Source organism: Pleurodeles waltl, chromosome 8 (assembly GCF_031143425.1).
Source record: "Pleurodeles waltl isolate 20211129_DDA chromosome 8, aPleWal1.hap1.20221129, whole genome shotgun sequence".
NCBI lineage: Eukaryota > Metazoa > Chordata > Amphibia > Caudata > Salamandridae > Pleurodeles > Pleurodeles waltl.
Genome location: NC_090447.1, coordinates 190217872 through 190243925, shown reverse-complemented (window position 1 = coordinate 190243925; position 26054 = coordinate 190217872). Strand labels below are relative to the sequence as shown.

The following is a 26054-nucleotide window of genomic DNA, read 5'->3' as shown; positions in this document are numbered from 1 at the left end:
ATATATATATATTTACTTATATATAAAAGTGTGTTCATAATTAAAACTTGACCACCATATACAGAGCAAGGAGTCATGCTCCCTATGTACATCTTATGTACCCACGCATCTCTGGTAAAATAGAAAGAAACGTGTTCACGTTTTAACTATGGTTTTCTGCTGAAACAGTGTGGCATATATCATGTGAAACAAATGCCTCCAATGCACTCATTAAAAAAAATGTGCAGCATAAGTAAACGTTCACTATGCAAATCTCAATCCTTCCCACATACCTCCCCGAAGCACAAAGCACATGCATTCTATTACAGTGAAGAAGGGCAGGTGCACTGCACTTTGAGAATGAAGGGCCACTCATCTCCAACAACAAATGGCATTTTTAAACCCTTTTGATCCTTGTGCTTTCTTTATAATACTTGTGGGTCAGACCCAAAACAAATTATTTTTTCCAGTAGTACACAAAGTTTTGTAGCCTCTTGATTGTTGTAGAAGAATAAATACAATATTTAAAAATCCCTCTGTGATGTACAGAGTGAGGTCCTGCTTAATCTATTTCAACTTTTTTGCGCTTTTTTTAATAAAATATTACATTAATGTGATTGGTTGGCAAAAGACCTATTCAGCTGCCAACTTCTGTGCAATTGTGGAGGTACTGATCTCCCTTCTCAGTGTATGGAAACAGGTATGGGGCTAACAGGACGAAGTGGTGTTGACAAGGGTGGCGGTTGACAGTCTGTTGAAAGGCTTAACAGAGAGGGGACGTTTTAAACATGTACAAAAAAAATGTGTCCTGTTTAAATCTCTGTATTTAGTGTTCTGCTCGGAACAAAGTCATCCCGCCTGACCCATATCACCTCCTCAGTATTGCTCTCTGTGCTGCCATTGAGTCCAGATAAAGCACTTTGCTTTCTCAACTGAGACATTCGGGACGCATGTGCATTCATTGTTTTGCGGTATGTCTCGCTCTGTCCCAGTGGTATTCTGGTAATAGAGGCAGCCTGAAACTGTGCTTGGAGATCCTTTTCTGCAGAGCAGCTCTTCACGGACTCACAATATTCGTCATCGCTACTAAGAATGTCCGTCTCTTTAATGTGCTCCTGATCCTCATACTGGGCAAGATCAAACTGCTCCTCCACCCAGCGGTCCGTGTCACCGCCACTTCCTGCAGACTGTTGCTCTTTCTCATGGCTGCCAGTTGAGGCTTCATCCGTGTCAATAGTAAAGCGATTTTTGATAAGTCGACGCCTTCTTGCAAGTGAACGGCTTGGCGCTGAAACTGAACAAGATGATCACTTAAGTAGATGTACATTGTGCAGTGACCTTTCACAAATTATTAAGGTGACCCACAACAAAATCATTAAGGCTTACTACCCAGCCCAAACATTTGCACATTTGCTCCATGTAAAAAAAAATTGAGACACTGGGGCTTAGCCTGTGGAAAAACTCCCCAGCATTTTTGTGTGTAATCCCTGTGGTTGGTTTTGCAATCCATTTGATTTAATTAACCTACTTTATGTCTTTAGTTTTTGCTAGTTTTAGCATCGGTGTTTTAGCATCTTTTAACAATCAGTATCAATTAACATGCAACAGTTTCAAGTGATTTATGGCAAGACTGTCAATTAAGGTTATTGGCAAAAATATATCAAGCATAAACCTTCTAACTGTGCTGAGGAAAATTGGATCACTATTTGACAATCTTAGATTGCACCAAAGAGCAAAAGAATTACTCCAAGATCAGATCATAGTGCAATCCGAGCATAGAACAAGATACCAAAAACACAGTTTGAGGTCATATCTACCGTTCTCTGGCATCAGTCTGTAATACACCACAGAGACAACAGATTACCATGACATTAAACATGATTTTAAATTCTCAACTTCTTCCATGATCATTTCCTTACCAGCTGTTTGCACTTGGACCCAACTACACACAAAATTGGTACTGGAAAGAACTTTACTGACATTAAATTTGGAACTGTACCTTCATAACTCAAAGTTTTACTTGAGTTAAATAAATGGTAAAGACAATGCCCCTCACTAAGGGCCACATATATAAAATTTTCATAAAACGATATGTAAAACTCTGTTTTTAACATTTAATCCTCCTAAAATACCCAATGTAAAGGGAACAACTACATCACTGAAACCATTTTGAGAAAATAAGTTACCTGCTTTAACACTGCCCATGCAATTCAATGGCATACACAGCAGACCTACCTACTCGCACACCTTGGACCTTTCGCTGGTTCTATAACATGAAGGCCTCACTTAAAGTATGGCTATTAAATTTGGTCCACAACCTGACAAATGTTAACAGCGCTATTGTGTGCTTCTTTCACAGAAATATTTAATTGGGGCAAGTGATAAAAATGCCTATTTAAAAGTCTTAGTTGTAGGGATGTCTACAAGGGTGGCCAACCTGTGCATAAAAAGTCCCCTTGAGACATCTCAGCGCGGTATGTGGAGTCCAGACTGCAACCAAGCACTCCAAAACATATATACCATCTGCCCTGAACATATCTGATAGGCAATCACTCAGCTCAAGCCTTGTCTCTTGGAAAATCTCGACTGGTTCATAATGAAATAAGTGAATATATGTTCAGAAGAAAGGTGCCATCATTATCACTATATTGCCCAATCTGGCAATAGAAAGCCATTAGAGGCGTGAAATAGGCATTCTGAATCCAACAAGGATGTATTATCAAATAGGAATTCATCAACGGCCCGTGGCATCCACTTCACTGTTCTTTCCTCCATGCACCCATGTAAGGAAATGCCTCCTTGGCATGGTTACCCCCTGACTTTTTGCCTTTGCTGATGCTATGTTTTGAATTGAAAGTGTGCTGAGGCCTGCTAACCAGGCCCCAGCACCAGTGTTCTTTCCCTAACCTGTACTTTTGATTCCACAATTGGCACACCCTGGCACCCAGATAAGTCCCTTGTAACTGGTACCTCTGGTACCAAGGGCCCTGATGCCAGGGAAGGTCTCGAAGGGCTGCAGCATGTATTATGCCACCCTAGAGACCCCTCACTCAGCACAGACACACTGCTTACCAGCTTGTGTGTGCTAGTGAGAACAAAATGAGTAAGTCGACATGGCACTCCCCTCAGGGTGCCATGCCAGCCTCTCACTGCCTATGCAGTATAGGTAAGACACCCCTCTAGCAGGCCTTACAGCCCTAAGGCAGGGTGCACTATACCATAGGTGAGGGTACCAGTGCATGAGCACTGTGCCCCTACAGTGTCCAAGCAAAACCTTAGACATTGTAAGTGCAGGGTAGCCATGAGAGTATATGGTCTGGGAGTCTGTTTTACACGAACTCCCCAGCACCATAATGGCTACACTGAAAACTGGGAAGTTTGGTATCAAACTTCTCAGCACAATAAATGCACACTGATGCCAGTGTACATTTTATTGTAAAATACACCACAGAGGGCACCTTAGAGGTGCCCCCTGAAACTTAACCGACTATCTGTGTAGGCTGACTGGTTCCAGCAGCCTGCCACACTAGAGACATGTTGCTGGCCCCATGGGGAGAGTGCCTTTGTCACTCTGAGGCCAGTAACAAAGCCTGCACTGGGTGGAGATGCTAACACCTCCCCCAGGCAGGAGCTGTAACACCTGGCGGTGAGCCTCAAAGGCTCACCCCTTTGTCACAGCACCGCAGGACACTCCAGCTGGTGGAGTTGCCCGCCCCCTCCGGCCCCGGCCCCCACTTTTGGCGGCAAGGCCGGAGAAAATAATGAGAATAACAAGGAGGAGTCACTGGCCAGTCAGGACAGCCCCTAAGGTGTCCTGAGCTGAGGTGACTCTAACTTTTAGAAATCCTCCATCTTGCAGATGGAGGATTCCCCCAATAGGATTAGGGATGTGACCCCCTCCCCTTGGGAGGAGGCACAAAGAGGGTGTACTCACCCTCAGGGCTAGTAGCCATTGGCTACTAACCCCCCAGACCTAAACACGCCCTTAAATTTAGTATTTAAGGGCTCTCCCTGAACCTAGAAACTAGATTCCTGCAACAACAAGAAGAAGGACTGCCTAGCTGAAAACCCCTGCAGAGGAAGACCAGAAGACAACAACTGCCTTGGCTCCAGAAACTCACCGGCCTGTCTCCTGCCTTCCAAAGAACTCTGCTCCAGCGACGCCATCCAAAGGGACCAGCGACCTCTGAATCCTCTGAGGACTGCCCTGCTTCGACGACGACAAGAAACTCCCGAGGACAGCGGACCTGCTCCAAAAAGACTGCAACTTTATCCAAAGGAGCAGCTTTAAAGAACCCTGCAATCTCCCCGCAAGAAGCGTGAGACTTGCAACACTGCACCCGGCGACCCCGACTCGGCTGGTGGAGAACCAACACCTCAGGGAGGACCCCCGGACTACTCTACGACTGTGAGTACCAAAACCTGTCCCCCCCTGAGCCCCCACAGCGCCGCCTGCAGAGGGAATCCCGAGGCTTCCCCTGACCGCGACTCTCTGAAACCTAAGTCCCGACGCCTGGAAAAGACCCTGCACCCGCAGCCCCCAGGACCGGACTTTCACTGCAGAAGTGACCCCCAGGAGTCCCTCTCCCTTGCCAAAGTGGAGGTTTCCCCGAGGAAGCCCCCCCCTTGCCTGCCTGCAGCGCTGAAGAGATCCCTTGATCTCTCATTGACTTCCATTGCGAACCCGACGCTCGTTCTAACACTGCACCCGGCCGCCCCCGCGCCGCTGAAGGTGAAATTTCTGTGTGGGCTTGTGTCCCCCCCGGTGCCCTACAAAACCCCCCTGGTCTGCCCTCCGAAGACGCGGGTACTTACCTGCTGGCAGACTGGAACCGGGGCACCCCCTTCTCTGCATTGAAGCCTATGCGTTTTGGGCACCACTTTGAACTCTGCACCTGACCGGCCCTGAGCTGCTGGTGTGGTAACTTTGGGGTTGCTCTGAACCCCCAACGGTGGGCTACCTTGGACCAAGAACTGAACCCTGTAAGTGTCTTACTTACCTGGTAAAACTAACAAAAACTTACCTCCCCCAGGAACTGTGAAAATTGCACTGTGTCCACTTTTAAAATAGCTATTTGTGAATAACTTGAAAAGTATACATGCAATTGAAATGATTCAAAGTTCCTAATGTACTTACCTGTAATACCTTTCAAACAAGATATTACATGTTAAATTTGAACCTGTGGTTCTTAAAATAAACTAAGAAAATATATTTTTCTATACAAAACCTATTGGCTGGATTTGTCTCTGAGTGTGTGTACCTCATTTATTGTCTATGTGTATGTACAACAAATGCTTAACACTACTCCTTGAATAAGCCTACTGTTCGACCACACTACCACAAAATAGAGCATTAGTATTATCTCTTTTTTACCACTATTTTACCTCTAAGGGGAACCCTTGGACTCTGTGCATGCTATTCCTCACTTTGAAATAGCACATACAGAGCCAACTTCCTACATTGGTGGATCAGCGGTGGGGTACAAGACTTTGCATTTGCTGGACTACTCAGCCAATACCTGATCACACGACAAATTCCAAAATTGTCATTAGAAATTGATTTTTGCAATTTGAAAAGTTTTCTAAATTCTTTAAAGTCCTGCTAGGGCCTTGTGTTAGTCCCTGTTAGCATTTCTTTTAGAGTTTAAAAGTTTGTAAAAGTTTGAATTAGATTCTAGAACCAGTTTTAGTTTCTTAAAAAGTATTCCAACTTTTAGAAGCATAATGTCTAGCACAGATGTGAATGTGGTGGAACTCGACACCACACCTTACCTCCATCTCCAGATGAGAGAGCTAAGGTCACTCTGTAACATAAGAAAAATAACAATGGGCTCCAGACCTACCAAAGCACAGCTCCAGGAGCTGTTGGCAGAGTATGATAGAGCCAACCCCTCTGTGGATAACACAGAGGAGGATGATAGTGACTTGGAGGTTGATTCCCCACCACCAGTCCTATCTAGGGAGAACAGGGCCTCTCAAGCCCTGACTCCAAAAATAATAGTCAGAGATGCTGGCTCCCTCACAGGAGGGTCCAGTCTCTCTGAAATCACTGAGGATAACTCCAGTGAAGAGGACATCCAGTTAGCCAGGATGGCCAAAAGATTGGCTTTGGAAAAACAGATCCTAGCCATAGAAAGGGAAAGACAAGAGATGGGCCTAGGACCCATCAATGGTGGCAGCAACATAACTAGGGTCAGAGATTCTCCTGGCATGATGAAAATCCCCAAAGGGATTGTAACTAAATATGAAGATGGTGATGATATCACCAAATGGTTCACAGCTTTTGAAAGGGCTTGTGAAACCAGAAAAGTGAACAAATCTCACTGGGGTGCTCACCTTTGGGAAATGTTCACAGGAAAGTATAGGGATAGACTCCTCACACTCTCTAAAAAAGATGCAGAATCTTATGACCTCATGAAGGGTACCCTGATTGAGGGCTTTGGATTCTCCACTGAGGAGTATAGGATTAGATTCAGGGGGGCTCAAAAATCCTCGAGCCAGACCTGGGTTGACTTTGTAGACTACTCAGTAAAAACACTAGATGGTTGGATTCAAGGAAATGGTGTAAATGATTATGATGGGCTGTACAATTTATTTGTGAAAGAACACCTATTAAGTAATTGTTTCAATGATAAACTGCATCAGCATCTGGTGGACCTAGGACCAATTTCTCCCCAAGAATTGGGAAAGAAGGCGGACCATTGGGTCAAGACTAGGGTGTCCAAAACTTCCACAGGGGGTGACCAAAAGAAAGGGGTCACAAAACCTCCCCAGGGGAAAGGTGGTGAGACAGCCAAAAATAAAAATAGTAAAGAGTCTTCTACAGGCCCCCAAAAACCTGCACAGGAGGGTGGGCCCAGAGCCTCTTCACAAAACAATTCTGGGTACAAGGGTAAAAACTTTGATCCCAAAAAGGCCTGGTGTCGAAACTGTAGTCAGTCTGGACACCAAACTGGAGACAAGGCCTGTCCCAAGAAAGATACCACTTCTAACTCCCATCCAGCTAAAACTGGAATGGCCAGTCTCCAAGTGGGATCAACAGTGTGCCCAGAGCAAATCAGGTGTCACACTGAAGCTACATTAGTCTCTGAGGGTGGGGTGGATTTAGCCACACTGGCTGCCTGGCCCCCTAACATGCAAAAATACAGGCAGCAGCTCTTAATTAATGGGACAAGTGTAGAGGGCCTGAGGGATACAGGTGCCAGTGTCACCATGGTGACAGAGAAACTGGTTTCCCCTGGCCAATACCTGACTGGACAAACCTATCCAGTCACCAATGCTGACAATCAAACTAAAGTACATCCCATGGCAATGGTAACTTTAGAGTGGGGAAGGGTCAATGGCCTGAAACAGGTGGTGGTCTCCTCAAATATCCCAGTAGACTGTTTGCTTGGAAATGACCTGGAGTCCTCAGCATGGGCTGAGGTAGAACTGAAAACCCATGCAGCCATGCTGGGTATCCCTGAACTGGTGTGTGTCAAGACTAGGGCACAGTGCAAGGCACAGGGTGAAAAAGTAGAGCTGGAGTCTGGAAAAATGGCCCAGCCTACCAAGAGAAAAGGAAAGTCAGCTGGGAAACCAGCTGCAACACAACACCAAAAAGAGAACCTCTCTTCTCAGGAAGTAGTAATGCCCTCTGAGGGAACTGAGCCTATGGAGCTGGAACCTTATCAGGTTGAGCTCTTGGGCCCAGGGGGACCCTCAAGGGAAGAGTTGTGTAAGGGACAAGAAACCTGTCCCTCTCTTGAAGGCCTTAGGCAGCAAGCTGCTGAAGAGTCCAAAGGCAAGAAAAATGGAACACATAGGGTCTATTGGGAAGATGGACTCCTGTACACTGAGGCAAGAGATCCCAAACCTGGTGCCACTAGGAGAGTGGTAGTGCCTCAGGGTTTCAGAGAGTTTATTCTGACCTTAGCCCATGATATTCCCCTTGCTGGGCATTTGGGACAAACCAAGACGTGGGAGAGGTTAGTCAACCACTTCTACTGGCCCAATATGTCCCAGAAGGTTAAGGAGTTTTGCCTCTCCTGCCCCACCTGTCAATCCAGTGGTAAGACAGGTGGGCATCCAAAGGCCCCCCTCATTCCACTTCCAGTGGTGGGGGTCCCCTTTGAAAGAGTGGGTGTGGACATAGTTGGTCCGCTAGAACCTCCCACAGCCTCAGGAAATATGTACATCCTAGTAGTAGTGGATCATGCTACTAGGTATCCTGAAGCTATTCCCCTTAGGTCGACTACTGCCCCTGCAGTAGCCAAGCCCCTCATTGGTATCTTTACCAGAGTGGGTTTCCCTAAGGAGGTGGTGTCTGACAGAGGTACCAACTTCATGTCAGCATACCTAAAACACATGTGGAATGAGTGTGGAGTGACTTACAAATTCACTCCACCATATCATCCCCAAACTAATGGCCTTGTTGAGAGATTCAACAAGACATTAAAGGGCATGATCATGGGGCTCCCAGAAAAACTCAAAAGGAGATGGGATGTCCTCCTGCCATGTCTGCTTTTCGCTTACAGAGAGGTGCCTCAGAAGGGAGTAGGATTCTCACCCTTTGAACTTCTGTTTGGCCACCCTGTAAGGGGACCACTTGCTCTTGTTAAAGAAGGCTGGGAGAGACCTCTTCATGAGCCTAAACAAGACATAGTGGACTATGTACTTGGCCTTCGCTCAAGGATGGCAGAGTACATGGAAAAGGCAAGTAAAAACCTTGAGGCCAGCCAACAACTCCAGAAGTTGTGGTATGACCAAAAGGCTGCACTGGTTGAATTTCAACCAGGGCAGAAAGTCTGGGTTCTGGAGCCTGTGGCTCCCAGGGCTCTCCAGGACAAATGGAGTGGCCCTTACCCAGTACTAGAAAGGAAGAGTCAGGTCACCTACCTGGTAGACCTGGGCACAAGCAGGAGCCCCAAGAGGGTGATCCATGTGAACCGCCTTAAGCTCTTCCATGACAGGGCTGATGTAAATCTGTTGATGGTAACAGATGAGGACCAGGAAGCTGAGAGTGAACCTCTCCCTGATCTCCTCTCATCAGACCCTAAAGATGGCTCAGTAGATGGAGTGATCTACTCAGACACCCTCTCTAGCCAACAGCAGTCTGACTGCAGGAAGGTCCTGCAGCAGTTTGCTGAACTCTTTTCCCTAACCCCTGGTCAGACACACCTGTGTACCCATGATGTGGACACAGGAGACAGCATGCCTGTCAAAAACAAAACATTTAGACAGTCTGACCAAGTTAAGGAAAGCATCAAGGTGGAAGTCCACAAGATGCTGGAATTGGGAGTAATTGAGTACTCTGACAGCCCCTGGGCTAGCCCAGTGGTCTTAGTCCCCAAACCTCACACCAAAGAAGGAAAGAGAGAGATGAGGTTTTGTGTGGACTACAGAGGTCTCAACTCTGTCACAAAGACAGATGCTCATCCCATTCCTAGAGCTGATGAGCTAATAGACAAATTAGGGGCTGCCAAATTCTTAAGTACCTTTGACTTAACAGCAGGGTACTGGCAAATCAAAATGGCCCCTGGAGCAAAAGAAAAGACAGCATTCTCCACACCTGATGGGCATTATCAGTTCACTGTTATGCCCTTTGGTTTAAAGAATGCCCCTGCCACCTTCCAAAGGTTGGTGAATCAAGTCCTTGCTGGGCTGGAATCCTGTAGTGCAGCTTATCTTGATGATATTGCTGTCTTCAGCTCCACCTGGCAGGATCACCTGGTCTACCTGAAGAAGGTTTTGAAGGCTCTGCAATCTGCAGGCCTCTCTATCAAGGCATCCAAATGCCAGATAGGGCAGGGAACTGTGGTTTACTTGGAACACCTTGTAGGTGGAGGCCAAGTTCAGCCACTCCAGCCTAAGATCCAGACTATTCTGGACCGGGCAGCTCCAAAAACCCAGACTCAAGTCAGGGCATTCCTTGGCTTGACTGGGTACTACAGGAGGTTTGTGAAGGGATATGGATCCATTGTGACAGCCCTCACAGAACTCACCTCCAAGAAAATGCCCAAGAAAGTAAACTGGACTGTAGAATGCCAACAGGCCTTTGACACCCTGAAACAAGCTATGTGCACAGCACCAGTTCTAAAAGCTCCAGATTACTCCAAGCAGTTCATTGTGCAAACAGATGCCTCTGAACATGGGATAGGGGCAGTTTTGTCCCAAACAAATGATGATGGCCTTGACCAGCCTGTTGCTTTCATTAGCAGGAGGTTACTCCCCAGGGAGCAGCGTTGGAGTGCCATTGAGAGGGAGGCCTTTGCTGTGGTTTGGTCCCTGAAGAAGCTGAGACCATACCTCTTTGGTACTCACTTCCTAGTTCAGACTGACCACAGACCTCTCAGATGGCTGATGCAAATGAAAGGTGAAAATCCAAAACTGTTGAGGTGGTCCATCTCCCTACAGGGAATGGACTTTGTAGTGGAACACAGACCTGGGACTGCCCATGCCAATGCAGATGGCCTTTCCAGGTTCTTCCACTTAGAAAATGAAGACTCTCTTGGGAAAGGTTAGTCTCATCCTCTTTCGTTTGGGGGGGGGGGGGGTTGTGTAAGGAAATGCCTCCTTGGCATGGTTACCCCCTGACTTTTTGCCTTTGCTGATGCTATGTTTTGAATTGAAAGTGTGCTGAGGCCTGCTAACCAGGCCCCAGCACCAGTGTTCTTTCCCTAACCTGTACTTTTGATTCCACAATTGGCACACCCTGGCACCCAGATAAGTCCCTTGTAACTGGTACCTCTGGTACCAAGGGCCCTGATGCCAGGGAAGGTCTCTAAGGGCTGCAGCATGTATTATGCCACCCTAGAGACCCCTCACTCAGCACAGACATACTGCTTACCAGCTTGTGTGTGCTAGTGACAACAAAATGAGTAAGTCGACATGGCACTCCCCTCAGGGTGCCATGCCAGCCTCTCACTGCCTATGCAGTATAGGTAAGACACCCCTCTAGCAGGCCTTACAGCCCTAAGGCAGGGTGCACTATACCATAGGTGAGGGTACCAGTGCATGAGCACTGTGCCCCTACAGTGTCTAAGCAAAACCTTAGACATTGTAAGTGCAGGGTAGCCATGAGAGTATATGGTCTGGGAGTCTGTTTTACACGAACTCCCCAGCACCATAATGGCTACACTGAAAACTGGGAAGTTTGGTATCAAACTTCTCAGCACAATAAATGCACACTGATGCCAGTGTACATTTTATTGTAAAATACACCACAGAGGGCACCTTAGAGGTGCCCCCTGAAACTTAACCGACTATCTGTGTAGGCTGACTGGTTCCAGCAGCCTGCCACACTAGAGACATGTTGCTGGCCCCATGGGGAGAGTGCCTTTGTCACTCTGAGGCCAGTAACAAAGCCTGCACTGGGTGGAGATGCTAACACCTCCCCCAGGCAGGAGCTGTAACACCTGGCGGTGAGCCTCAAAGGCTCACCCCTTTGTCACAGCACCGCAGGACACTCCAGCTGGTGGAGTTGCCCGCCCCCTCCTGTGCAATTTTCACAGTTCCTGGGGGAGGTAAGTTTTTGTTAGTTTTACCAGGTAAGTAAGACACTTACAGGGTTCAGTTCTTGGTCCAAGGTAGCCCACCGTTGGGGGTTCAGAGCAACCCCAAAGTCACCACACCAGCAGCTCAGGGCCGGTCAGGTGCAGAGTTCAAAGCGGTGCCCAAAACACATAGGCTAGAATAGAGAGAAGGGGGTGCCCCGGTTCCGGTCTGCTTGCAGGTAAGTACCCGCGTCTTCGGAGGGCAGACCAGGGGGGTTTTGTAGGGCACCGGGGGGGACACAAGCCCACACAGAAATTTCACCCTCAGCAGCACGGGGGCGGCCGGGTGCAGTGTAGAAACAAGCATCGGGTTCGCAATGTTAGTCTATGAGAGATCTCGGGATCTCTTCAGCGCTGCAGGCAGGCAAGGGGGGGGTTCCTCGGGGAAACCTCCACTTGGGCAAGGGAGAGGGACTCCTGGGGGTCGCGTCTCCAGTGAAAGTCCGGTCCTTCAGGTCCTGGGGGCTGCGGGTGCAGGGTCTCTCCCAGGCGTCGGGACTTAGGATTCAAAGAGTCGCGGTCAGGGGAAGCCTCGGGATTCCCTCTGCAGGCGGCGCTGTGGGGGCTCAGGGGGGACAGGTTTTGGTACTCACAGTATCAGAGTAGTCCTGGGGTCCCTTCTGAGGTGTTGGATCTCCACCAGCCGAGTCGGGGTCGCCGGGTGCAGTGTTGCAAGTCTCACGCTTCTTGCGGGGAGCTTGCAGGGTTCTTTCAAAGCTGCTGGAAACAAAGTTGCAGCTTTTCTTGGAGCAGGTCCGCTGTCCTCGGGAGTTTCTTGTCTTTTCGAAGCAGGGGCAGTCCTCAGAGGATGTCGAGGTCGCTGGTCCCTTTGGAAGGCGTCGCTGGAGCAGGATCTTTGGAAGGCAGGAGACAGGCCGGTGAGTTTCTGGAGCCAAGGCAGTTGTCGTCTTCTGGTCTTCCTCTGCAGGGGTTTTCAGCTAGGCAGTCCTTCTTCTTGTAGTTGCAGGAATCTAATTTTCTAGGGTTCAGGGTAGCCCTTAAATACTAAATTTAAGGGCGTGTTTAGGTCTGGGGGGTTAGTAGCCAATGGCTACTAGCCCTGAGGGTGGGTACACCCTCTTTGTGCCTCCTCCCAAGGGGAGGGGGTCACAATCCTAACCCTATTGGGGGAATCCTCCATCTGCAAGATGGAGGATTTCTAAAAGTTAGAGTCACCTCAGCTCAGGACACCTTAGGGGCTGTCCTGACTGGCCAGTGACTCCTCCTTGTTGCTTTCTTTGTTCCCTCCAGCCTTGCCGCCAAAAGTGGGGGCCGTGGCCGGAGGGGGCGGGCAACTCCACTAAGCTGGAGTGCCCTGCTGGGCTGTGACAAAGGGGGGAGCCTTTGAGGCTCACCGCCAGGTGTCACAGTTCCTGCCTGGGGGAGGTGTTAGCATCTCCACCCAGTGCAGGCTTTGTTACTGGCCTCAGGGTGACAAAGGCACTCTCCCCATGGGGCCAGCAACATGTCTCTAGTGTGGCAGGCTGCTGGAACCAGTCAGCCTACACAGATAGTTGGTTAAGTTTCAGGGGGCACCTCTAAGGTGCCCTCTGTGGTGTATTTTACAATAAAATGTACACTGGCATCAGTGTGCATTTATTGTGCTGAGAAGTTTGATACCAAACTTCCCAGTTTTCAGTGTAGCCATTATGGTGCTGTGGAGTTCGTGTTTGACAGACTCCCAGACCATATACTCTTATGGCTACCCTGCACTTACAATGTCTAAGGTTTTGTTTAGACACTGTAGGGGTACCATGCTCATGCACTGGTACCCTCACCTATGGTATAGTGCACCCTGCCTTAGGGCTGTAAGGCCTGCTAGAGGGGTGTCTTACCTATACTGCATAGGCAGTGAGAGGCTGGCATGGCACCCTGAGGGGAGTGCCATGTCGACTTACTCATTTTGTTCTCACTAGCACACACAGGCTTGTAAGCAGTGTGTCTGTGCTGAGTGAGGGGTCTCTAGGGTGGCATAAGACATGCTGCAGCCCTTAGAGACCTTCCTTGGCATCAGGGCCCTTGGTACTAGAAGTACCAGTTACAAGGGACTTATCTGAATGCCAGGGTGTGCCAATTGTGGATACAATGGTACATTTTAGGTGAAGGAACACTGGTGCTGGGGCCTGGTTAGCAGGGTCCCAGCACTCTTCTCAGTCAAGTCAGCATCAGTATCAGGCAAAAAGTGGGGGGTAACTGCAACAGGGAGCCATTTCTTTACACAAGCCCCCCCCAGCCCACAGGCCAGGAGACTCAGCCCAAGCTGGGAGAGTCTTCCTAGTCTGTTAGGCGAGGAAGAGTAGGAGAAATAGGCTGGTTAGTTGCAGGGCCTACTCTGCCTTACATCCTTCTGTTCAGGTCATTCCCTTTGGGGAACTGACCTACTTCCACAGTGATAGGACCTAGTCTGAATTGCCTCTTGTCTGCCTCTTCAATGTCTCCACCCATTCTTTCTATTTTGGTCTTAGAGGTATCCACCTCTGCTAACCTTATCTTGGCCAGGGTTACCCCTAGCTTACCCAGAGAGGTTACCCAGAGCTGGAGTAACCCCACCATGACCAATAGGGTCAGGGGGCCTAACTTGCTATTTGGCATGGGGTCAGACCACCATGCTAAGGATAGTGCAGCCATAAAGGCTAACACCCAGCAGAGGCCACTGACAGCTGTCAGTGCCCAGAACCACACCTTTAGCTCTTCACCTAAAAGGGAAGGGGCTAAGTTACAGGCCTCTTTGGGTTCAGGTTGCCTGTCTGCTGTATTAGAGTGGGGGGTTACCACATCTTGTAGTAAACACCCTTCTTCCACTCTTTCTTCTGTTAGCTGAGGAGCCACCCACTCAGGTTTAACAGTTGCCTGACTAGCCAGGACTTCTTGTGGGTCAGGTTGGACTTTATCAGGGCCATTTTTGGAGTTCTCCCCTACTGGAGCAGAATCTCCTTGGCTTGCTGTAACCTTGGCTAAAGGTTGTCCACCCTTCCTACTCTGTTTTCTTTTCTTCTTCTTCTGGGGCCTGCTTGCATTTACTGCAGAGGCAGGACTTCCAGAATCCTTGGGAGAGGACTGGCACTGGACCAGTTCCTCTCTTGGGCTCTGACTAACCTCTGGGTAGTCATTTCCAAGGAGACAATCAAGGGGGAGGTCTGTACTGACTACTACCCTTCTCCAGCTAAGAGTGCCACCCACTTCTATGGGTACTAAAGCCACAGGCCTCTTAGTGACCCTGTCTAGGCTAACTCTTACCCTGGCAGTCTCACCTGGGATGTACTGGTTTGAGAGCACCAGCCTGTCATGCACAATAGTGTGACTGGCACAAGTGTCTCTCAGGGCAGTGGTTGGGATTCCATTCACCAGTAGGTGGTGGAAGTGTCTACTTCCCTCTGGAATCTCCAACTCACCTGTTGGGCCCTGTTTCCAGTTGAAGGCTATGAAGACCTCCTCATCTGAGGAGTCATCTCCCATGGCTACACTGGTTACCCCTGGAATTTTGTTCTGGGGTTTGTTTTTGGGACAAGAAGTGTCCTTGGTGTGGTGCCCAGACTGTTTACAGTTGTGGCACCATGCCTTAGTGGCATCCCAGTTCTTACCCTGGTACCCACCTTTGTTTTGGGTTGTGTCTTGGGGCCCACCCACCTGTTCTGGTTTTAGGGGGCCTACAGAGGACTCTTTTTCTTTGTTTCTAGTGTCACCCACTTTCTCCTGGGGAGTTTTTGTAACCCCTTTCTTTTGGTCACCCCCAGTGGAAGTTTTGGTTACCCTAGTCTTGACCCAGTGGTCTGCCTTCTTTCCCAATTCTTGGGGAGAAATTGGACCTAGGTCTACCAGATACTGATGCAACTTTTCATTGAAGCAGTTACTTAAAATGTGTTCTTTCATAAACAAATTATAAAGCCCAACATAGTCACACACTTCATTTCCAGTTAACCAACCATCTAGTGTTTTTACTGAGTAGTCTACAAAATCAACCCAGGTCTGGCTCGAGGATTTTTGAGCCCCCCTGAATCTAATTCTATACTCCTCAGTGGAGAATCCAAAGCCCTCAATCAGGGTACCCTTCATGAGGTCATAAGATTCTGCATCTTTTCCAGAGAGTGTGAGGAGTCTATCCCTACACTTTCCAGTGAACATTTCCCAAAGGAGAGCACCCCAGTGAGATCTGTTCACTTTTCTGGTTACACAAGCCCTCTCAAAAGCTGTGAACCATTTGGTGATGTCATCACCATCTTCATATTTAGTTACAACCCCTTTAGGGATTTTCAACATGTCAGGAGAATCTCTGACCCTATTTATGTTGCTGCCACCATTGATGGGTCCTAGGCCCATCTCTTGTCTTTCCCTCTCTATGGCTAGGATCTGTCTTTCCAAAGCCAATCTTTTGGCCATCCTGGCTAACTGGATGTCCTCTTCACTGGAGTTATCCTCAGTGATTTCAGAGGTGTTGGTCTCTCCTGTGAGGGAACCAGCATCTCTGACTATTATTTTTGGAGTCAGGGTTTGAGGGACCCTGTTCTCCCTAGATAGGACTGGTAGGGGGGAATTTTCCTCCAAGTCACTATCCTCTTCCTCTGAGTTGCCACCCTCAGAGGGGTTGGCCTTTTCAAACTCTGCCAAAAGCTCCTGGAGCTGTATTTTGGTAGGTTTGGGGCCCATTGTTATTTTCTTTATTTTACAGAGTGACCTTAGCTCCCTCATCTTAAGATGGAGGTAAGGTGTGGTGTCGAGTTCCACCACAGTCACATCTGTGCTAGACATTTTGCTTCTAAAAGTTGGAATACTTTTTAAGAATCTACAACTGGTTCTAGAATCTAATTCAAACTTTTACAAACTTTTAAACTCTAAAAGAAATGCTAAACAGGATCTAACACAAGGCCCTAGCAGGTCTTTTAAGAATTTAGAAAATTTTTCAAATTGCAAAAATCAATTTCTAATGACAATTTTGGAATTTGTCGTGTGATCAGGTATTGGCTGAGTAGTCCAGCAAATGCAAAGTCTTGTACCCCACCGCTGATCCACCAATGTAGGAAGTTGGCTCTGTATGTGCTATTTCAAAGTAAGGAATAGCATGCACAGAGTCCAAGGGTTCCCCTTAGAGGTAAAATAGTGGTAAAAACAGATAATACTAATGCTCTATTTTGTGGTAGTGTGGTCGAGCAGTAGGCTTATCCAAGGAGTAGTGTTAAGCATTTGTTGTACATACACATAGGCAATAAATGAGGTACACACACTCAGAGACAAATCCAGCCAATAGGTTTTGTTATAGAAAAATATCTTTTCTTAGTTTATTTTAAGAACCACAGGTTCAAATTCTACATGTAATATCTAATTCGAAAGGTATTGCAGGTAAGTACTTTAGGAACTTTAAATCATAAAAATTGCATGTATACTTTTCAAGTTATTGACAAATAGCTGTTTTAAAAGTGGACACTTAGTGCAATTTTCACAGTTCCTGGGGGAGGTAAGTTTTTGTTAGTTTTACCAGGTAAGTAAGACACTTACAGGGTTCAGTTCTTGGTCCAAGGTAGCCCACCGTTGGGGGTTCAGAGCAACCCCAAAGTCACCACACCAGCAGCTCAGGGCCGGTCAGGTGCAGAGTTCAAAGTGGTGCCCAAAACACATAGGCTAGAATGGAGAGAAGGGGGTGCCCCGGTTCCGGTCTGCTTGCAGGTAAGTACCCGCGTCTTCGGAGGGCAGACCAGGGGGGTTTTGTAGGGCACCGGGGGGGACACAAGCCCACACAGAAATTTCACCCTCAGCAGCACGGGGGCGGCCGGGTGCAGTGTAGAAACAAGCGTCGGGTTCGCAATGTTAGTCTATGAGAGATCTCGGGATCTCTTCAGCGCTGCAGGCAGGCAAGGGGGGGGTTCCTCGGGGAAACCTCCACTTGGGCAAGGGAGAGGGACTCCTGGGGGTCGCTTCTCCAGTGAAAGTCCGGTCCTTCAGGTCCTGGGGGCTGCGGGTGCAGGGTCTCTCCCAGGTGTCGGGACTTAGGATTCAAAGAGTCGCGGTCAGGGGAAGCCTCGGGATTCCCTCTGCAGGCGGCGCTGTGGGGGCTCAGGGGGGACAGGTTTTGGTACTCACAGTATCAGAGTAGTCCTGGGGTCCCTTCTGAGGTGTTGGATCTCCACCAGCCGAGTCGGGGTCGCCGGGTGCAGTGTTGCAAGTCTCACGCTTCTTGCGGGGAGCTTGCAGGGTTCTTTCAAAGCTGCTGGAAACAAAGTTGCAGCTTTTCTTGGAGCAGGTCCGCTGTCCTCGGGAGTTTCTTGTCTTTTCGAAGCAGGGGCAGTCCTCAGAGGATGTCGAGGTCGCTGGTCCCTTTGGAAGGCGTCGCTGGAGCAGGATCTTTGGAAGGCAGGAGACAGGCCGGTGAGTTTCTGGAGCCAAGGCAGTTGTCGTCTTCTGGTCTTCCTCTGCAGGGGTTTTCAGCTAGGCAGTCCTTCTTCTTGTAGTTGCAGGAATCTAATTTTCTAGGGTTCAGGGTAGCCCTTAAATACTAAATTTAAGGGCGTGTTTAGGTCTGGGGGGTTAGTAGCCAATGGCTACTAGCCCTGAGGGTGGGTACACCCTCTTTGTGCCTCCTCCCAAGGGGAGGGGGTCACAATCCTAACCCTATTGGGGGAATCCTCCATCTGCAAGATGGAGGATTTCTAAAAGTTAGAGTCACCTCAGCTCAGGACACCTTAGGGGCTGTCCTGACTGGCCAGTGACTCCTCCTTGTTGCTTTCTTTGTTCCCTCCAGCCTTGCCGCCAAAAGTGGGGGCCGTGGCCGGAGGGGGCGGGCAACTCCACTAAGCTGGAGTGCCCTGCTGGGCTGTGACAAAGGGGGGAGCCTTTGAGGCTCACCGCCAGGTGTCACAGTTCCTGCCTGGGGGAGGTGTTAGCATCTCCACCCAGTGCAGGCTTTGTTACTGGCCTCAGGGTGACAAAGGCACTCTCCCCATGGGGCCAGCAACATGTCTCTAGTGTGGCAGGCTGCTGGAACCAGTCAGCCTACACAGATAGTTGGTTAAGTTTCAGGGGGCACCTCTAAGGTGCCCTCTGTGGTGTATTTTACAATAAAATGTACACTGGCATCAGTGTGCATTTATTGTGCTGAGAAGTTTGATACCAAACTTCCCAGTTTTCAGTGTAGCCATTATGGTGCTGTGGAGTTCGTGTTTGACAGACTCCCAGACCATATACTCTTATGGCTACCCTGCACTTACAATGTCTAAGGTTTTGTTTAGACACTGTAGGGGTACCATGCTCATGCACTGGTACCCTCACCTATGGTATAGTGCACCCTGCCTTAGGGCTGTAAGGCCTGCTAGAGGGGTGTCTTACCTATACTGCATAGGCAGTGAGAGGCTGGCATGGCACCCTGAGGGGAGTGCCATGTCGACTTACTCATTTTGTTCTCACTAGCACACACAGGCTTGTAAGCAGTGTGTCTGTGCTGAGTGAGGGGTCTCTAGGGTGGCATAAGACATGCTGCAGCCCTTAGAGACCTTCCTTGGCATCAGGGCCCTTGGTACTAGAAGTACCAGTTACAAGGGACTTATCTGAATGCCAGGGTGTGCCAATTGTGGATACAATGGTACATTTTAGGTGAAGGAACACTGGTGCTGGGGCCTGGTTAGCAGGGTCCCAGCACTCTTCTCAGTCAAGTCAGCATCAGTATCAGGCAAAAAGTGGGGGGTAACTGCAACAGGGAGCCATTTCTTTACACCAAGGGTTCCCCTTAGAGGTAAGATAGTGGCAAAAAGAGATAATACTAATGCTCTATTTTGTGGTAGTGTGGTCGAGCAGTAGGCTTATCAAAGGAGTAGTGTTAAGCATTTGTTGTACATACACACAGGCAATAAATGAGGAACACACACTCAGAGACAATTCCAGGCCAATAGGTTTTTGTATAGAAAAATATATTTTCTTAGTTTATTTTAGGAACCACAGGTTCAAATTCTACATGTAACATCTCATTTGAAAGGTATTGCAGGTAAGTACTTTAGGAACTTTGAATAATCACAATAGCATATATACTTTTTACATAAAACACATATAGCTATTTCATAAGTGGACACAGTGCAATTTTCAACAGTTCCTGGGGGAGGTAAGTATTTGTTAGTTTTTGTAGGTAAGTAAACCACCTACGGGGTTCAAGTTTGGGTCCAAGGTAGCCCACCGTTGGGGGTTCAGAGCAACCCCAAAGTTACCACATCAGTGTAGCCATTATGGTGCTGTGGGGTCCGTGTTTGACCGACTCCCAGACCATATACTCTTATGGCTACCCTGCACTTACAATGGCTAAGGTTTTGCTTAGACACTGTAGGGGCACAGTGCTCATGCACTGGTGCCCTCACCTATGGTATAGTGCACCCTGCCTTAGGGCTGTAAGGCCTGCTAGAGGGGTGACTTATCTATACTGCATAGGCAGTGTGAGGTTGGAATGGCACTCTGAGGGGAGTGCCATGTCGACTTACTCGTTTTGTCCTCACCAGCACACACAAGCTGGCAAGCAGTGTGTCTGTGCTGAGTGAGGGGTCCCCAGGGTGGCATAAGATATGCTGCAGCCCTTAGAGACCTTCCCTGGCATCAGGGCCCTTGGTACCAGGGGTACCAGTTACAAGGGACTTACCTGGATGCCAGGGGGTGTCAATTGTGAAAACAAAAGTACAGGTTAGGGAAAGAACACTGGTGCTGGGGCCTGGTTAGCAGGCCTCAGCACACTTTCAATTCAAAACATAGCATCAGCAAAGGCAAAAAGTCAGGGGGTAACCATGCCAAGGAGGCATTTCCTTACACAACCCCCCCCCCCCAAACGAAAGAGGATGAGACTAACCTTTCTCAAGAGAGTCTTCATTTTCTAAGTGGAAGAACCTGGAAAGGCAATCTGCATTGGCATGGGCAGTCCCAGGTCTGTGTTCCACTATAAAGTCCATTCCCTGTAGGGAGATGGACCACCTCAACAGTTTTGGATTTTCACCTTTCATTTGCATCAGCCATCTGAGAGGTCCGTGGTCAGTTTGAACTACAAAGTGAGTACCAAAGAGGTATGGTCTCAGCTTCTTCAGGGACCAAACCACAGCAAAGGCCTCCCTCTCAATGGCACTCCAACACTGCTCCCTGGGGAGTAACCTCCTGCTAATGAAAGCAACAGGCTGGTCAAGGCCATCTTCATTTGTTTGGGACAAAACTGCCCCTATCCCATGTTCAGAGGCATCTGTCTGCACAATGAACTGCTTGGAGTAATCTGGAGCTTTTAGAACTGGTGCTGTGCACATTGCTTGTTTCAGGGTGTCAAAGGCCTGTTGGCATTCTACAGTCCAGTTTACCTTCTTGAGCATTTTCTTGGAGGTAAGTTCTGTGAGGGCTGTCACTATGGATCCATATCCCTTCACAAACCTCCTGTAATACCCAGTCAAGCCAAGGAATGCCCCGACTTGAGTCTGGGTTTTTGGAGCTGCCCAGTCCAGAATAGTCTGGATCTTAGGCTGGAGTGGCTGAACTTGGCCTCCACCTACAAGGTGTCCCAAGTAAACCACAGTTCCCTGCCCTATCTGGCATTTGGATGCCTTGATAGAGAGGGCTGCTGATTGCAGAGCCTTCAAACCCTTCTTCAGGTGGACCAGGTGATCCTGCCAGTTGGAGCTAAAGACAGCAATATCATCAAGATAAGCTGCACTAAAGGACTCCAAACCAGCAAGGACTTGATTCACCAACCTTTGGAAGGTGGCAGGGGCATTCTTTAAACCAAAGGGCATAACAGTAAACTGATAATGCCCATCAGGTGTGGAGAATGCTGTCTTTTCTTTTGCTCCAGGTGCCATTTTGATTTGCCAGTACCCTGCTGTTAAGTCAAAGGTACTTAAGAATTTGGCAGCACCTAATTTGTCAATCAGTTCGTCAGCCCTAGGAATGGGATGGGCATCTGTCTTGGTGACAGAATTAAGTCCTCTGTAGTCCACACAAAACCTCATCTCTCTCTTTCCATCTTTGGTGTGAGGTTTGGGGACTAAGACCACTGGGCTAGCCCAGGGGCTGTCAGAGTGCTCAATTACTCCCAGTTCCAGCATCTTGTGGACTTCCACCTTGATGCTTTCCTTAACTTGGTCAGACTGTCTGAAAATTTTGTTTTTGACAGGCATGCTCTCTCCTTTGTCCACATCATGAGTGTAGGAAGTTGGCTCTGTATGTGCTATTTCAAAGTAAGGAATAGCATGCACAGAGTCCAAGGGTTCCCCTTAGAGGTAAGATAGTGGCAAAAAGAGATAATACTAATGCTCTATTTTGTGGTAGTGTGGTCGAGCAATAGGCTTATCCAAGGAGTAGTGTTAAGCATTTGTTGTACATACACATAGACAATAAATGAGGTACACACACTCAGAGACAAATCCAGCCAATAGGTTTTTGTATAGAAAAATATCTTTTCTTAGTTTATTTTAAGAACCACAGGTTCAAATGTTACATGTAATATCTCATTCGAAAGGTATTGCAGGTAAGTACTTTAGGAACTTCAAATCATCAAAATTGCATGTATACTTTTCAAGTTATTCACAAATAGCTGTTTTAAAAGTGGACACAGTGCAATTTTCACAGTTCCTAGGGGAGGTAAGTATTTGTTAGGTTAACCAGGTAAGTAAGACACTTACAGGGCTTAGTTCTTGGTCCAAGGTAGCCCACCGTTGGGGGTTCAGAGCAACCCCAAAGTCACCACACCAGCAGCTCAGGGCCGGTCAGGTGCAGAGTTCAAAGTGGTGCCCAAAACGCATAGGCTAGAATGGAGAGAAGGGGGTGCCCCGGTTCCGGTCTGCTTGCAGGTAAGTACCCGCGTCTTCGGAGGGTAGACCAGGGGGGTTTTGTAGGGCACCGGGGGGGACACAAGTCCACACAGAAATTTCACCCTCAGCGGCGCGGGGGCGGCCGGGTGCAGTGTAGAAACAAGCGTCGGGTTCGCAATGTTAGTCTATGAGAGATCTCGGGATCTCTTCAGCGCTGCAGGCAGGCAAGGGGGGGATTCCTCGGGGAAACCTCCACTTGGGCAAGGGAGAGGGACTCCTGGGGGTCACTCCTCCAGTGAAAGTCCGGTCCTTCAGGTCCTGGGGGCTGCGGGTGCAGGGTCTCTCCCAGGCGTCGGGACTTTAGGTTCAAAGAGTCGCGGTCAGGGGAAGCCTCGGGATTCCCTCTGCAGGCGGCGCTGTGGGGGCTCAGGGGGGACAGGTTTTGGTACTCACAGTATCAGAGTAGTCCTGGGGTCCCTCCTGAGGTGTTGGATCGCCACCAGCCGAGTCGGGGTCGCCGGGTGCAGTGTTGCAAGTCTCACGCTTCTTGCGGGGAGCTTGCAGGGTTCTTTAAAGTTGCTGGAAACAAAGTTGCAGCTTTTCTTGGAGCAGGTCCGCTGTCCTCGGGAGTTTCTTGTCTTTTCGAAGCAGGGGCAGTCCTCAGAGGATGTCGAGGTCGCTGGTCCCTTTGGAAGGCGTCGCTGGAGCAGGATCTTTGGAAGGCAGGAGACAGGCCGGTGAGTTTCTGGAGCCAAGGCAGTTGTCGTCTTCTGGTCTTCCGCTGCAGGGGTTTTCAGCTGGGCAGTCCTTCTTCTTGTAGTTGCCGGAATCTAATTTTCTAGGGTTCAGGGTAGCCCTTAAATACTAAATTTAAGGGCGTGTTTAGGTCTGGGGGGTTAGTAGCCAATGGCTACTAGCCCTGAGGGTGGGTACACCCTCTTTGTGCCTCCTCCCAAGGGGAGGGGGTCACGATCCTAACCCTATTGGGGGAATCCTCCTTCTGCAAGATGGAGGATTTCTAATAGTTAGAGTCACTTCAGCTCAGGACACCTTAGGGGCTGTCCTGACTGGCCAGTTACTCCTCCTTGTTTTTCTCATTATTTTCTCCGGCCTTGCCGCCAAAAGTGGGGCCTGGCCGGAGGGGGCGGGCAACTCCACTAGCTGGAGTGTCCTGCTGGGTTGGCACAAAGGAGGTGAGCCTTTGAGGCTCACCGCCAGGTGTGACAATTCCTGCCTGGGGGAGGTGTTAGCATCTCCACCCAGTGCAGGCTTTGTTACTGGCCTCAGAGTGACAAAGGCACTCTCCCCATGGGGCCAGCAACATGTCTCGGTTTGTGGCAGGCTGCTAAAACTAGTCAGCCTACACAGATAGTCGGTTAAGTTTCAGGGGGCACCTCTAAGGTGCCCTCTGGGGTGTATTTGACAATAAAATGTACACTGGCATCAGTGTGCATTTATTGTGCTGAGAAGTTTGATACCAAACTTCCCAGTTTTCAGTGTAGCCATTATGGTGCTGTGGAGTTCGTGTTTGACAAACTCCCAGACCATATACTCTTATGGCTACCCTGCACTTACAATGTCTAAGGTTTTGTTTAGACACTGTAGGGGTACCATGCTCATGCACTGGTACCCTCACCTATGGTATAGTGCACCCTGCCTTAGGGCTGTAAGGCCTGCTAGAGGGGTGTCTTACCTATACTGCATAGGCAGTGAGAGGCTGGCATGGCACCCTGAGGGGAGTGCCATGTCGACTTACTCGTTTTGTCCTCACTAGCACACACAAGCTGGCAAGCAGGGTGTCTGTGCTGAGTGAGAGGTCTCCAGGGTGGCATAAGACATGCTGCAGCCCTTAGAGACCTTCCTTGGCATCAGGGCCCTTGGTACTAGAAGTACCAGTTACAAGGGACTTATCTGGATGCCAGGGTCTGCCAATTGTGGATACAAAAGTACAGGTTAGGGAAAGAACACTGGTGCTGGGGCCTGGTTAGCAGGCCTCAGCACACTTTCAATTGTAAACATAGCATCAGCAAAGGCAAAAAGTCAGGGGGCAACCATGCCAAGGAGGCATTTCCTTACACAACCCCCCCCCAAACGAAAGAGGATGAGACTAACCTTTCCCAAGAGAGTCTTCATTTTCTAAGTGGAAGAACCTGGAAAGGCCATCTGCATTGGCATGGGCAGTCCCAGGTCTGTGTTCCACTATAAAGTCCATTCCCTGTAGGGAGATGGACCACCTCAACAGTTTAGGATTTTCACCTTTCATTTGCATCAGCCATTTGAGAGGTCTGTGGTCAGTTTGAACTAGGAAGTGAGTCCCAAAGAGGTATGGTCTCAGCTTCTTCAGGGACCAAACCACAGCAAAGGCCTCCCTCTCAATGGCACTCCAACGCTGCTCCCTGGGGAGTAACCTCCTGCTAATGAAAGCAACAGGCTGGTCAAGGCCATCATCATTTGTTTGGGACAAAACTGCCCCTATCCCATGTTCAGAGGCATCAGTCTGCACAATGAACTGCTTAGAATAATCTGGAGCTTTTAGAACTGGTGCTGAGCACATTGCTTGTTTCAGGGTGTCAAAGGCCTGTTGGCATTCCACAGTCCAGTTCACTTTCTTGGGCATTTTCTTGGAGGTGAGTTCAGTGAGGGCTGTCACAATGGATCCATATCCCTTCACAAACCTCCTGTAATACCCAGTCAAGCCAAGGAATGCCCTGACTTGAGTCTGGGTTTTTGGAGCTACCCAGTCCAGAATAGTCTGGATCTTGGGTTGGAGTGGCTGAACTTGGCCTCCACCTACAAGGTGGCCCAAGTAAACCACAGTTCCCTGCCCTATCTGGCATTTGGATGCCTTGATAGAGAGGCCTGCAGATTGCAGAGCCTTCAAAACCTTCTTCAGGTGGACCAGGTGATCCTGCCAGGTGGAGCTAAAGACAGCAATATCATCAAGATAAGCTGTGCTAAAGGACTACAAGCCAGCAAGGACTTGATTCACCAACCTTTGGAAGGTGGCAGGGGCATTCTTTAAACCAAAGGGCATAACAGTAAACTGATAATGCCCATCAGGTGTGGAGAATGCTGTCTTTTCTTTTGCTCCAGGTGCCATTTTTATTTGCCAGTACCCTGCTGTCAAGTCAAAGGTACTTAGAAATTTGGCAGCACCTAATTTATCAATGAGCTCATCAGCTCTTGGAATTGGATGGGCATCTGTCTTGGTGACAGAATTGAGCCCTCTGTAGTCCACACAAAACCTCATCTCTTTCTTTCCATCTTTGGTGTGAGGTTTGGGGACTAAGACCACTGGGCTAGCCCAGGGGCTGTCAGAGAGCTCAATTACTCCCAATTCCAGCATCTTGTGGACTTCCACCTTGATGCTTTCTTTAACATGGTCAGATTGTCTAAAGATTTTGTTCTTGACAGGCATGCTGTCTCCTGTGTCCACATCATGGGTACACAGGTGTGTCTGACCAGGGGTTAAGGAGAAGAGTTCCGGAAACTGTTGAAGGACTCTCCTACAATCAGCTTGCTGTTGGCCAGAGAGAGTGTCTGAGTAGATCACTCCATCTACTGTGCCATCTTTTGGGTCTGATGACAGAAGATCAGGGAGAGGTTCACTCTCTGCCTCCTGATCCTCATCTGTTACCATCAACAGATTCACATCAGCCCTGTCATGGAAGAGCTTAAGGCGGTTCACATGGATCACCCTCTTGGGGCTCCTGCTTGTGCCCAGGTCCACCAGGTAGGTGACCTGACTCTTCCTTTCTAGTACTGGGTAAGGGCCACTCCATTTGTCCTGGAG

The 26054-nt window shown here is 48.8% G+C and overlaps 1 protein-coding gene across 5 annotated transcripts in view; it reads right to left on the bottom strand.

The window, feature by feature from the left end:
* Positions 1–562: 562 nt before the first annotated feature.
* The window catches only part of TIAM1 (TIAM Rac1 associated GEF 1), a 537211-nt gene continuing 511719 nt past the window's right edge, over positions 563–26054 (bottom strand). For 3 of the 5 annotated variants that reach the window (XM_069204046.1, XM_069204045.1, XM_069204047.1), the window contains one exon: positions 563–1273. In XM_069204046.1, coding sequence (XP_069060147.1) covers positions 792–1273 — 482 coding nt within the window. In that variant the 3' untranslated portion in view covers positions 563–791. The remainder of the gene's footprint in view (positions 1274–26054) is intronic. The other 2 variants (XM_069204048.1, XM_069204049.1) reach the window with 1 other exon arrangement.